This window comes from Diadema setosum, chromosome 15 (assembly GCF_964275005.1).
Source record: "Diadema setosum chromosome 15, eeDiaSeto1, whole genome shotgun sequence".
In the NCBI taxonomy this organism is placed as follows: domain Eukaryota; kingdom Metazoa; phylum Echinodermata; class Echinoidea; order Diadematoida; family Diadematidae; genus Diadema; species Diadema setosum.
The window spans coordinates 37,848,843-37,862,651 of record NC_092699.1 but is presented as its reverse complement, the minus strand read 5'-3'; the positions used below and the strand labels follow the sequence as shown (position 1 = coordinate 37,862,651).

General features: G+C 36.2%; 2 protein-coding genes across 2 annotated transcripts in view; both read left to right on the top strand.

Moving 5' to 3' along the window:
- Positions 1–6,282, top strand: part of LOC140238753 (forkhead-associated domain-containing protein 1-like) — a 30,756-nt gene extending 24,474 nt beyond the window's left edge. Inside the window, exons 22-26 of the mRNA XM_072318648.1 lie at positions 1,720–1,833; positions 2,435–2,518; positions 3,551–3,622; positions 4,308–4,376; positions 5,402–6,282. Coding sequence (XP_072174749.1) covers positions 1,720–1,833; positions 2,435–2,518; positions 3,551–3,622; positions 4,308–4,376; positions 5,402–5,413 — 351 coding nt within the window. The 3' untranslated portion in view covers positions 5,414–6,282. The remainder of the gene's footprint in view (positions 1–1,719; positions 1,834–2,434; positions 2,519–3,550; positions 3,623–4,307; positions 4,377–5,401) is intronic.
- A 4,901-nt stretch (positions 6,283–11,183) lies between these two features.
- Positions 11,184–13,809, top strand: part of LOC140238752 (EF-hand domain-containing protein D2-like) — a 42,764-nt gene continuing 40,138 nt past the window's right edge. The window contains exon 1 of the mRNA XM_072318647.1: positions 11,184–11,551. Coding sequence (XP_072174748.1) covers positions 11,391–11,551 — 161 coding nt within the window. The 5' untranslated portion in view covers positions 11,184–11,390. The remainder of the gene's footprint in view (positions 11,552–13,809) is intronic.

Sequence of the window (13,809 nt, the reverse complement as noted above, 5' to 3'; positions counted from 1 at the left end):
TACAACTGGCTGGAACCCAAGAAAGACCTGTGTAGTGGAGCTGAATATGGGCTATCCAGCCTCTTTGTTGGATGGAAAATGAAAACGAACAAACATTCCAAGCTGTGTATTGCACATAGCACGATACTCTTTCATGTACCACGTCTACAATGTAAGTCATTGCACTGTACCAGAATGATTTATGTCATGGCTAGAATTGAAAGTGATGTATGAGTGTATCGAGTATCAAAACTAGGAGTAAGGTAACTCCATATTTTATCATAAATTATCTCAGATCCTAGTGGGGCTAAGTCTATACAAAGTAATGGTATAAGTGACCGTTTGCTTCTCAAATGTCATTAACAAAGATCCTAGCTTTCCATAAATGATGACGTGCGTCTGTCACCAAACTCAAATAAAATATGGTAGTTGTAAATTCATGCTACCTGTTGCAAATTACACTTTAAGTAGATACGGTTCCTTTTATGAGCAATAATGGTTTCACCACAACTGTGCTGTGTACTTTCTATAATATTGTAATCATAATTGATACTTCTTCTTGGAATGCATGAACAAATAGAAAAATTCCAATATATCAATCAGATTGCGTGTTTATGGCACAACTTCTGAAGGGAGATATAAAATGGCCGTACAAATTGTATATTTTGCTTGATTACATGGTGCTTCTAAATTTGAATAGTCTGGACATTGCTGCTTTAGACATCATGAATTCTTTTGACTCTGCTGTCCAGGGGCAAGTTTTGATTACATTTTCTGTCTTCTTTTTTCTTTTTAATGCATCAAGTACAGCAGGAGCTTATTTTGCCAACATTAGGTGATTTTAGTTTGGTCAAGCCTCTTATGAAGCATAGAAAAGCCTGGAGGAAAAAAAAAAAAAAACAGAAAAAAAAAAACCCCAGACAGATCTGCATCGTAATAGTAACACAAAGAACTGTTGATATAGATTGGTTGACTATGGCGAGTGAAAGTTATCCTTCAAAGTTTCCTGTCATCTTTTCTATTGACACTTGAGGCTGCCCACACTACTCAGTCTTGCATTATGTGCTTTGTAGTTACTACTTTACCGACATGGCAATATAATCAGTAATCTTTGGTTGTGATAACATATCTATACCGTATGTCCCCAAAAAAATTGCAACGGGACCCTCCGCAATGATATCTTTAAAAATGTTGAATCAATCTAAATACAAATTCAGGGTATGAAACTATAACTCATTGCCCACATCTTACAGAAACCCCATTCAATTTGCCTCAGTGGTCAAAGAGAAATGAGGAATTTTGTAGAGGATGTCGGGAATCTCTTCCCTCCAAGTTCTGTCTATTGTATTCACACACAGGATCATCAAAGTGCTAAACTGGGAAGAATCAGACTCATGACATGCTTTACAACAATCCACATTTCTCTGTGACCGCTTAACCAAATCGAATGGGGTTTTCCGCAGAATAGAGCTAAAATGTTATATATTAAGACCCTAAAGTAGCATTTAGATGATTTAATAATATTGGATGTTATCAATGCGAAAATCTGATTGTAATTTTTTTTGGGACGTACTGTATATTGTATCCCAAATGAAGAGAGATGAGTTGCCACCTTTAATTGGCAGAAATTGAAGCTGTCAGGGTCATTGACATCCCTTATGAATATTCCTCCCCCATGCTCCTCTTCATCAGAGCAGTATGAAAACATCCCTGTTTGTTCTCTTTTGTTCCTGTTTCCAGGGAGACGTGAGGAGTCGCCAGGAGGAGGCTCACTACTTGAGGGAGACTCTGAGGAGAACACGGGAGGAGCTGGATAAAGAGAGACGACTCAACAGTGCAATCAAGAGCAAAAAGGTCAGTAACTCTACTCACTTGGCCGTCTCAATCTCAGTCATTGGTTTATGCCACAATGTTTGCTCATGAAAACTGATGTACTCTTGTATGCAGACTTTTCCCCTGTTGTGGGAGTGAGGTGTACTTCCTGTCATGGGCTGGATCATTGTCAGTGAACAGTCTCTTCCACTTTTAGTTTTGAGTACATGTTGTCTTTATGGAGAGACATCTCCATTTTGGAGGAGAATCATATCATGAATGTTTTCAATCTTGATTAGGTTCGTACCACCAATAGCATTGAAAGTGAAGGAACTGTGTCAGGGATAGCCGTGGAACGTTTGCTGTGACAAAACAATAGTAAGAATAACGAATGAGTAAATAAGAGTAAAGGGTGCATGAATTCATTGCATATGCCTTAAAATACTAACACTTTTCATACACCAACTAAATATAGAATTATACACCAAGTGAATGATAGGCTTACTCCTAGAGTTGGATTTGAAGTGTCTACGAAATGCCTAGTGAACTAATGTACAAAGAAATCAGGAATGTTATGTCAAACACTGTATTTAAAAAGTTATGCATTACTCTTAATCAACTTTATCTTTCTCGTGTTTCTCAGACATTTCACTTGGAGAATGATGAGAAGAACAGGCAGGTGTGGCCGAAGCACAAATGTTACGAGGATGAAATGAAAACCAACAAGGTTAGTATCACTACGCTTCAGCTTGAGAGATGGCAGAAACATAGAATATCATCTTTAGACTGATCGTACACAAATCAGTATAACACAAATTCTGTATTTTTAATCATAGTATCTATGCATATATAGCCATCATGAAGTAAGTAAAGACATCTGCCGCTGAATTCTAAAGCTTAATGAGAACCGCAGAAATTGTAATAAGAATAACTTTACCAGAATGCTGTATACGCCATACATATTGCAGTGTTTTCATTTGAGCAAGACGAATGTTCCTTGTGGATGTAATAACACACAATGATTTCAACTGTAATCCTGACAGACTGCACAATGCACACATATACACTTGTAGTTCTCCATCCGTTGCTGCACTCCACAGTTGCAAATTCATCCACTCGCAAAATGTACGGGAAGTCCAAATATGCAAAAAATTGGACTCACTAGATGTCTATCATATACAATATTTGTAGCAAAAAAAGCTGCTGAAAACTGCTTATCCAATAAAGGCGAGCCAATGGACCATTTTGCCTCTAACGAAGATTCTGCTAGGATCGAAAGCTCAGGCCCCTTTTGACTCCATTTTACTCCATTGGCTCGCCTTTATTGGATAAGCAGTTTTCAGCAGCTTTTTTTGCTACAAATATTGTATATGATAGACATCTAGTGAGTCCAATTTTTTTGCCTCGGACGAAGATTCTGCTAGGATCGAAAGCTCAGGCCCCTTTTGACTCCATATAAAATATTTGAAAGAATAGTCTTCATAATAAAACTGCTAACAAATAACAATTTGATAACAATTTTTCAGAGATCATTTGCATACCATTTACCTTTTTTTTTCATATTCAATAATCTCAAGAAAGATGGCCAACCATCAGTTGTCATCTTTCATTTTTTTTTTTTTTTTTTTTTTTTTTTTTGCAGTAGCTGGTATAATTGCAAGCTAGTTACAGGAAATTAAGTAAATTTGTGTGCATCAATATAGCCACTTGACTTCTCTCACTATTTCAAACATATTATTTCAATGTTTTACAATTTTAGAGAGACTCCAAAAAGAAGCTGCAAAAGGAGAAAATAATCCGCAAGGAATACGAGTTGGACAGCCTCAAGGCAGTAAGTTATCCCTTATCTTACCACCTGTCAGATTAGTGGATATTGAGTTTTAGCATCATTTCATGATGAAAGACATATAAATATATCATATTCCTAGATTGTTTTGTGTTCTTAGATGGAATATAATAGTGCATTCTCCTGTTTGCCTGTATGTTTAATGCTTATCACCACTGATAGTATACTTCTGATTGTAAGTCTGATAAACTTCAAAACAAAACACCCATTATAAGCAGTGGCTGCAGAACCATAGGGGGTTGGGGGGGGGGGGGAGTGGCTGCAGCATGCTTCTTCCCCCCCCCCCCCCCCCCCAAACACACACACACTACCACCACCATTTTTGGTCTTTAAAAGAATGGGGAAAGAATTGGCCTGCAGCCCCTCCCCACCCCACCCCTAAATAATTGCAGTGCTGATTGAAAATATGCAAAATTTGTAAGTGAAATGATTATCACCTTTGGGATGAATTGAGCTGAGGTGTGACTGTAGGTATAAATAAAAAGAAATGAGTATGTCTGCATGACATTTGTTTAAATAATGTATACAATAGCCGATCATTTACTTATTTCTTATAGACCTGTGATAATGATGTTGATGATATTTGTTGCTTTCTCAAAGTAGCAGGAACTTTACACATTCAACAGCTTGACATTATTAATGAAAGACTTTGTCCTTATTCTTCTCTCAGGAACTCCAAGCAAAAGATCAGCAGTTATGTGAAACAACAGCAAGACTCATCAACATGGAAAATGCAGTGGTAAGGGCAATATAAACTGAACTCATTGTTCAGCCTTTCCTTGTAAAGATGTCTGCACAAGTTTTCTTGGTTGCAACTAAATGATGAATCGCCCTTCATCGGTGAAGGGCAATTTGTCAGTAAGTTGCACTAAAAACAACTGAATGCAAGAATCATTAATCTGAGTAAGTTTCCTTGAGGTGTGATATATGGTGCACTAAATTCATTCTTCAGGATCATGCATATCTTTCACAAAGGAGAAAATCAGTGATGTATTATTGTGTTTTATATTTCATTACTAATGTTTCGATGTCTATTTCACCACTTGGGCAGGTAGCTGTACCTGGCTGTGATTATAACAATGTTTATATCCTACATTTCATTCATTCAGTCATTCACTCCACTCAAATTATCCCACTTGAAAATACTTTTCACACTTGAAGGTCGGAAATTCGACATGTAAAATTCATGTGATTTTGTCACATTGCTAGCTGGCAAATGGCTTTATTGTAATTATGCCAAGTTCCTACTTACACCATATACCTAGTGAATGATATAATGATAAATGAAACTGAAATGTGATACACAATCAATGTATATTCAGGTGGTTACTTGAGTTTAGTTTTTTCTTATTTCACTTTTATTTTGGCCTGTATCCAGTGGTAGAATTGGGTGGAGTCACATAAATATCTGTGGTACATTAGGAACATAAAAAAAACTTCAAGGTAACACTGTGATCAGAGCATTAAAGATATATGTGTACCAACCTGGTAAATGTAACTGATACAACAGTCAGTCTTATGTCTCAATACATTAGATGGCCACAAAGAATTTGTTACTGAACACTAACAGGTACCAGATATTTCCTTGATTTCAGCTTATTTTTCCTTTGGATTCATTCCAAGTTGAATGAGTAGTTTTGACATAGAAGGTTTGGAATGAGGAAATTGAAAAGTATACTCCTGTATATTCACTTCAGAGTAAAGACTAATATTTTTGATTCCCCTTCTGTCACCACCCACTTCTCTCGTTTCCTGCTTTTACAGGCCATGACATAGCTCCCTGCGTGGAGGCTACAAGTGAAGATTCTCATCCCACTCCTCAGCTGCAAACAGATCTCCGTCATGAATGCAGGGTGATTTCGTTTTTGTTTAGTTTGTGATGCATAGCAGATTTCAGCCAAGGAAACCCATGAGCCAAGCTAACATGGTGCCGTACCCATGTTTTGCTAGCGAAGATGTCAGAAAGAAATTTATGGGAAGCAATTCTCCCCTATGTTGGTAACTTTACTGTCACTGTGTTGATTTAAGAGTCCCAGCTCTTGTGAGTTTGAATTTAGTTTGATCCTCGTCAATGTCATGCTACTACACACACACCTGAGTGACTGAAATGTCAGATGGACTGTAAATAGTTTCCATGGCAACATCCATTGTATGGTACATTAGTGTGAGAGGCAGAAGGAAAAATTAAGAAATCATTCAGCAATTTCATCTCAGTACAAACCATGTAAGGCCAGCAAGACAGAAACTCACAGGGATCATGGTGTGATGTGTTACAGGTAAAAGGGACTTCAAGGAGGATGAAAGGTTTGGATCATTGGAGCAATCTCTTCAAATCTATTGTTATATGAAAATATCATCAATCATAAGCATTTTTTACGAAATTAGCATGAAAATCATGTCATTTGAGAGCAGATCAGCAGTCAAGATTTGAAATTTGAATAAAAATTGTCCCATCAAAGATTCAAACTGAAAAGTAGTGCTTTCCTTTTATTTTTATCAATGATTGCCAGACTGTTCAAATCTAACATAATGTGTCATGTTTTAGCCTGTTTATATCATCGAGTCCAATTTTAGTAGTGATGACACTGACCCCCTCCCCCACCTAAAAAAAAAAAAAAAAAAAAAAAAAAAAAATTAGAAGAAAAGGCTGAAAGGAAACTAGCAAGTCTGCAGCAAAATCAGAAAGCCTGCCTGCTGAATCCAACTTTACTATGTATAGCTCTGTGGGAAAGCAGTAAAAAAGGTAAAGGCATACAGACGTACACAAGTGGAATTGAATATCTTTACTCGGCTTACAGATTGATTGATCTAATATTGTGTTTGTATTATGTTGAATTGCCAAATAAATAATAACAATAGTAATAATGATATAATAATAATAATAATAATAATAACAATAACAATAACAATAATAATAATAATAATAATAATAATAATAATAATAATAATAATAATAATAATAATAATAATAATAATAATAATAATAATAATAATAATAATAATAATAATAATAATAATAATAATAATAACAATAATAATGGTAATAATAATTTCTATGTGATGGTCTGCATCATCATACCAATGATGATGCCTTTGTATTTCTACTGTAAATTACATTCATATGCTAATAAAGAAAAGGATATACAAGAAGTCTTGTGTGTTGGGGTGGAGAGTGGTAATTTTCTTAGTAAAGGATTACAAGGAGACATTATTACTCAATCCTGAATGCACAGATTAGTCCAAAGAAACAAGAATTTTTAGTCACAGTTAAAGGCTAAGGTGAGAAAGGAGAGGGACCTTCTAAGTCTAATGGTGTGGTGATTGTCTTCATGTTATCTTTGCTTGTAACTTTAGCCAAAGCAACAAAATTTAGATTCATATCTGCGTAATTCCTGTTGTTCAGTATAGTGTTGTTATGAGTAAGTCTTAAATCAAAATTGTACAAATTTGACATGACTGATTTAAAGCTTTGTTTTGTAGTTTTGTGTTTGCATCTCTGACTGAATTTAGCTTCTCCTCAAAAGATTCTTGTTGGATTGTTGGTTTGAAAACTGAGTGAAGATGGGATCAGAATATTTTGATCATGTGCTTTACTGCTGATTTCTTGATATGCATACTCCCAGCATCATTGTTTCATCACTGACAGTATCCTTGTAGATTTTTTTCTTTCATCTTTGATGAGTCACTGCGCAAGCTAGGGATGGCAAAAGTTGCAATACATGTACTAATGTTTCCATAGATGTGCAGTAAATATTGCTTAGCTACAGTTGAAGCTCAAATCTATCAAAGATTGTCAGTCACTTTCATTCAATCATTGTGTCATACATACAAATTAGAAGGAGGAAGTGAAATGATGGAGTATTTTGCATGGATCATGTATTCACTGTAATGGCAGTGCTCTTCTTATTTGTGTTTATGCTTGTATCAAAATTTTGAGTATGTGAGTCATTTTATGGATTTCTGAGTATCACTCGGTCCTGTATCTCCCTCTAAACTGCAGTAATGCAGTGCTGCCAAGATAATTTCTCAAACTTGAATCTGCTTGATAAATGCTGGTACGTGTTTATAATTTTTTGTTCAAAAGTGCAAATGTAGTGCATCATAGTACAGCAGTGTTCAAGAGCCTCTAGAATTGTTGATTGAATAGAAGTCTACAAGTACATATGTTGTTAGCCAGTAACAAATAATGTTGAATCGTATGAAAACTGCAAAGTGAAAGTGAAGTGATTTGAATTTCAGGTCGCTATTATTTGCTGATAAATAGAAAGAATGAAGATTAGTACATGTAATGAAATCAGATATACATTTTAACAGGTTAAAGGGTGTGTACAGTTCTGGTCGAGGTGAGGATTTAGCTTTTAACGTTATGTGAGATATTCAGAAACCACTCTATGAGATGTCAAAGAGCATGCAGTTTTAAGGGGTATCAAAAGTTTATTCGATGAAAATCGGTTTTGAAATGCCTGAGATATCCAAAAACAAGGTGAAACAAAGAGATCCTAATAAAGTTGTGGCATGTCGCCTTTTATTATTAGCACTTTTTTTGATATCTCAGCCATTTGAAAACCAATTTTCATCAAATAAACATTGAATCCTTCTTAAAATTACATGCTCTTTCATATTTCATAAGACGTTTTTCACTATCTCACTTAGGAATGTTCCAAACATGAATCCCCACCTCAACCAGTACTGTACAGTCCCTTTTAAAGGGACTTGAGTATGACCAAAGCAAGTGTAAATATTTCACCAGTGAACCATTAAGCACCTGCTTCTATGTCTAATTTTCAGTGCTCAAATGTAGTAACTGATGGTCAAAATTCCATGCTATTCCGTGCTGTCAATGAGAATATTGAAAACGCTGCAACTTATCATCAGGACCTCATTCCAACAAGACTCCCAAAAACTCCCTCCAAAGCAGAGAGCTTATTCTTTACAACAGACATGATAAGATGTATTTTTGTAAACTTTAATTCTCTAAAGCTACCAACATTGTTTTTATTTTTTTTTCATTAATTGCAATTTGGGTCGAGGCTCACTGCAAAGCCGTCCACCAATGATCTGTGCTTTCCAGACAGGTCTTTACTGTAGTACGGGATGATCAATTTACACATACTGTAGAGAAATCACTGTGCAAGCATCTTCAATATGAAATAAGCAAAACCTTGATGTAATGAAATGTACATAAATTCTAGTATATCTACATATTTGTGTCAATAGTGAATAGCTGTACCATAATGTAAATCCCATATTGAAAGTTCTCTGATTTTTTTTTTTCATTGCGCACATTTTCTTAAGCAAAATATTTTGCTTGCTATATTGCGTTTTAGTGAGAAATATATATATATACATTTTATATAGCATATCTGTGTATTATCAACAAATTATTGTGATGTAAAAATTCTTACAATAGATATGAAAGAAGACAATAAATCTCAAGTTTTTATGATATTATCTGTTGGTCTGGAGTTATTTCAAACTCAAGTCATGTGTGGTATGATACAATGCAGATGTGGAACAGCTCAAGCTGCAGCCACAAATGCAATTTTTTTTTGAATTATTAGCTAGATTCGAGACCCTGTGCCAAAGACATAATATTTGTATTTAGTTGTAACATTACAAAGCTACAGTAGACTGCTTTATTAATTAGTAACCATAGCTCCATTTTTCAATTGCCTTTGCAACTACAAGTTATACTCATAGTCAAGCAATCACAGATTCAGTCATGCCACATTTGAGGTCAACTTTAATTTGTTATATGCTTATTTGACAGTGTGTACTAGTAAGACCTAGCACTTCATCTGAATAATGTGGGCTGGTGTTTGCTGCAAAATGAGGCAATTTTTTTATTCCCCCCCCCCCCCCAAAGATTTTGTCATTGGTATAGACCCTATGCTGTGACACATCCCACACTGAGTAGAACAAGCAGTGTAAGGGATTTTCTCATCAGGATGGGGTTTTTATCCAGCCTCGTTAATTCTGACAAAAAAAATGGAACATAATGATATAAAAAAGTATCATGTCACACACACATACACACACACAACAACAAAAAAGACACCGTCATAGACAAGAAGAAAGAATAACAAAAAGCAAATTACAAGTGCACTGGTTAGAATCTAAAAAAAAAAAAAAAAAAAAAAAAAAAATTGTGTCGAATAGAATATATGTTTCTCTGTCAAAAAAAAAAAAAAATCTATGTAAAAGTCTTAAATGACAGGAAACAGTACAAGAGATAAAACAGGTCATTCGTTATTATTTGATGTTGTTATTTTTTATCATGTGTACGATTTCACATAATTGAAAGCATGAATTATTGAGGTGAACACGTCATTGCAGGGTACCAGTACACCAAAAAATATCATATTCTTTACAATGGCTACCTTATCGAACCTGTATTTGTACATCTACAACAATCGCCTGCCTATAAGGACTATATTTATTTCTCCTTTGAGCTTTTTTTTTTTTTTTTTTTTTGTAAATAGGTTTTACTGTATATTGATATTTGCAATATATTTTCATATTCTAGTGTACCAAAGTAGGTTTCATGTGGAAACAAATTTGAAATTTTCATTTCAGTTGCACATAGAGCATTAAGATTAAGAAAACTCCCAGGACACATTAATGTTCTAGCTATAGGGCCTTCTCTTGTATTGTTTGATCCATTCAAGTCAATTTTACTCTGAAAAGAAGATATTTTTTTAAAGGATAGTTGTTAAACTCACCTGAGAACACAAAATAACCTTAGTTACTCTTTCCCTGCATGTAATTTTTTTTTTTCATTGACTGTTAACAAGAAGTGATTGGTATTTGATAAAAGGCTCCTCAGCAAGACATTTTAAACTGCATATTTTACTACAGAACTCTGATTGTGTGAATAGTGTTACAATTCCTTATTTTCTAAATCTTACAAATTTCTTCTGTTTGGTGTACTAGTAATCTCTATTTCTTTTTCTCTTTTCCCCACAGGAATGCTCTTTACAGTTTACGTTTACGTTTACAGTTATCCCCCTCCCTTACCCCTTCCTCCTCCTCCTCAGAGCTTGACCTCCACTCTGTGACATGCTTACGACTCCCCTAGTATCACCCCTCCCTTACCCCTACTACACCCTGCTTGCACTTACAAACTACCCCCACCCCCACCCGACCCGTACCCCCTCAAAGTTGTCACGGAATATTTCAACCTGTGGATTCTTCTCATGTACACGACTATAAAGAAAGAGCACCCATGCTTTATTTCCCTTGTGGCTCATCTGTAGCTCCTCTTCACATGTTCTCCAGTGCATGGCTCAATTTTCGTGTGCATTCCAGCAACAGGAGCGAGGAATTTACTGATTCTGTTTCTGTCTAAGTACAAGACGTTGGCGTGTTCAATTTGGGTTTCCCAGCGCCAGCAGTACCCACGCACCACAGCCTGCGCTGGTGCACTACACTATCAATGCTGTGCATTTGGCATTCATACACCGGGGATCCGTGAACGGGGATACTAATATCGCACGAGTAGTCTTTACTTCCTGATTGAACGTTGTCTTGTGTGCTGCACGGTTGAGCTACCTGGAAAGGGCGATAAGACCAGGGAAGTAGGGATATATTTCAGGAATATCCCAGTATTTTGTTCGCTGATGATCTATCCCAGCTTGTATTCCTTTCTCAGCTGTTCGTGGAGAGACTCCCCACATTAGTTTGCAATTTAATTGCAGAAGTCAGACCCGTTAACTGTCCGAAACAAGTGTCGGGAGCGTCAAAATTTTCCAGCATGGCAACAGACGAGTTGGCACAGAAGTTAGCCCGCCGGGCGGACATCAACGAGGGGGAGGAAGTCCCGAATGCCCACCGTGTTCAAGTTTTCAATCCATACACCGAATTCAAGGAATTCACGAGAAAACAGATTAAAGAATACGAGAAGATTTTCAAAACGTAAGTCATGTTCGAATTAAGGCAAGGTTTCATTTGAAAAATGTTGTGTTTAAAAAATGATCATCCATTTTTTGATTCAGTTTCGAAAAGATGCAAGCTGCAGACTTGTGTAACGTTAGTTGTGGTAGGTAAATTATACACAACCACTTTCAATCAAGTCACACTCACAAATCAAAAGTCACTTCTCAGTTGAGATTCTACCCTAGAAATTACATGCATTGTTGTTTGGAGTGGGCATGGCATGAGTTGGCCTGTCGTAGTACATTGACATTATTGTAATATTGTGTCAGTGTTGCAGATGGATTTACCTGACTTCTTCAAACACTTGACCAGTAAATTTACTAGAGCTTTCGAGGAAATCATTGACTAATGACCTGAGGGCTATGGTATGAACCATCGTATCATGTCAGTTATTTTGGCATTTCTACATTCTTTTTCTCTTCCATGTATACCTCCAGTTGTACCGTCTTCAAACTTTCCATGATATGCCACCAAACTGGCATTTCATCATGCTACGTACACTTGTTAGAATTTCATGATGACATTTCTTGCGGAACATTTTTTATTGTAACTTTAATGTAAAACGAAAGAAAAGTATCTACTAGCAATACTGGCAATAGCGTAGATAAGCTGTAACGTTAGCAGTTTCGTAATAGTTTTGTTTTCATCGGTATGCACCCGTTGTATAAAGTTTCATTTGAAGTAAAACCAAATACATAGGCACCTACCTGGTTAACAGCCAGGTATGTTAACCAGGTATGTCATGTTGAAGTAACACAAAAGAAAAGAAGATTATTATGCTATACAATCACAAAGATCCCAACTGTTCGGTGTTTTTCAGTGTCTTGTACTGTTTGTTTTTTTCACAAAAATACTATAGGCTTCATTTAAAATTTTGTTTTTCTATCAAAAATACACCGTTTTAATCCTCAGGACAATGCAGTGCTGTTTATAAGATTGGCATTATCCCTGCAAACACCCTCTTGCAGAAAAAGAAACCTTGTGGGACGCGCATTATTGATACTGTGGTTTTTACTGTCGCTCTCCCGCAGTGTTTTGCTTCCCAGCCCACAGAGTCATACTGAATGTAAACAGAGTCATCTTACTTCAAAGAAAGATTAACCAGCAAAAATATGATACAGCAAGAGAGACTGTATCTTCTCGTACCAGCAAATTTATTTACTTGCCGGATTTAGTAAACAAGATACGACGATGGAGTAGGTCTAAGCGAAGAGAGTGAGACAGACAGACAGAGAAACAGAGACACACAGACAGAAAGACAGAGTAAGAAAGGAAGCATTTATTGTTATGTTTGTTACACACTTGAAAAGGCATAGAAAACTAATGAGAGGACAGCATCCTATTTAAACAGTGTTTAAAGGCTAGAAATCCCTCAGGCAGCTATTTTACCATCAGGCCAAGAAAAACAGGAACTTGTAGAGCGACAGTGTTTGTTTGAGTGGGTGGCTTTTGCAGGGTACGCTTCTGAATACAGCTTTGACTTTTGATGGTTATTTAGTTGATTGTTTCCAAAGGTTGCTAGAGGTCTTAAATTGGCCTCGTGACCAAGATGCCTCGTATTCCAGACAAACTCCAGGGTACCAAAGTATCAGTTACCTTGTGGCCCAGGGTAACAAAAAGGGAGTACCAAACTGTAACAAAAATTAGCGCTGTGAAGCAAGATATTTTTGCAGCATTCAATTTTTGCAAATTTCCACTGGCATTCAATGCATATCGTGTAGACAAGAACTTTTGCGTGCATTTTAATTTCATGAATCTTTGCTCTTACGAAATTTGTGAAATTAAAATGAACACGACCACTTCTGGTTCTGCAGGAATTGGGATTCAAGCATACCATACGACAGCTGTACTGGTAATATTGTAGATTTGCCTAGTTGAGAATATTACATTTTATTCATAAAATCCAAAGACTATTAATTACAAGTTACATGTTATTACTTTTGGATAAGAAAAGAGACAGAGTTTTCAGGTTTTGACACACAATAGAGCTAACACACAATAGTTGTAGCTCCTGAAACTAGGATGTCTAAAGTTTCAGATTGTGTATTCATCTTTTCCATGCTACCACAATGATGAAATAATGTTCAATCAGTATTAATCATTCTCTTGGGCAGCCAAAATGTGGAATGTCATCAGTTTTAAATGGGGGTACAGCTGTATCCCATTACCCTGTGAGACTGAGAGATACATGTCTAAAAAACAGTGCAGTTGTAGTAGACTCTGGATCTGTCTTCAAA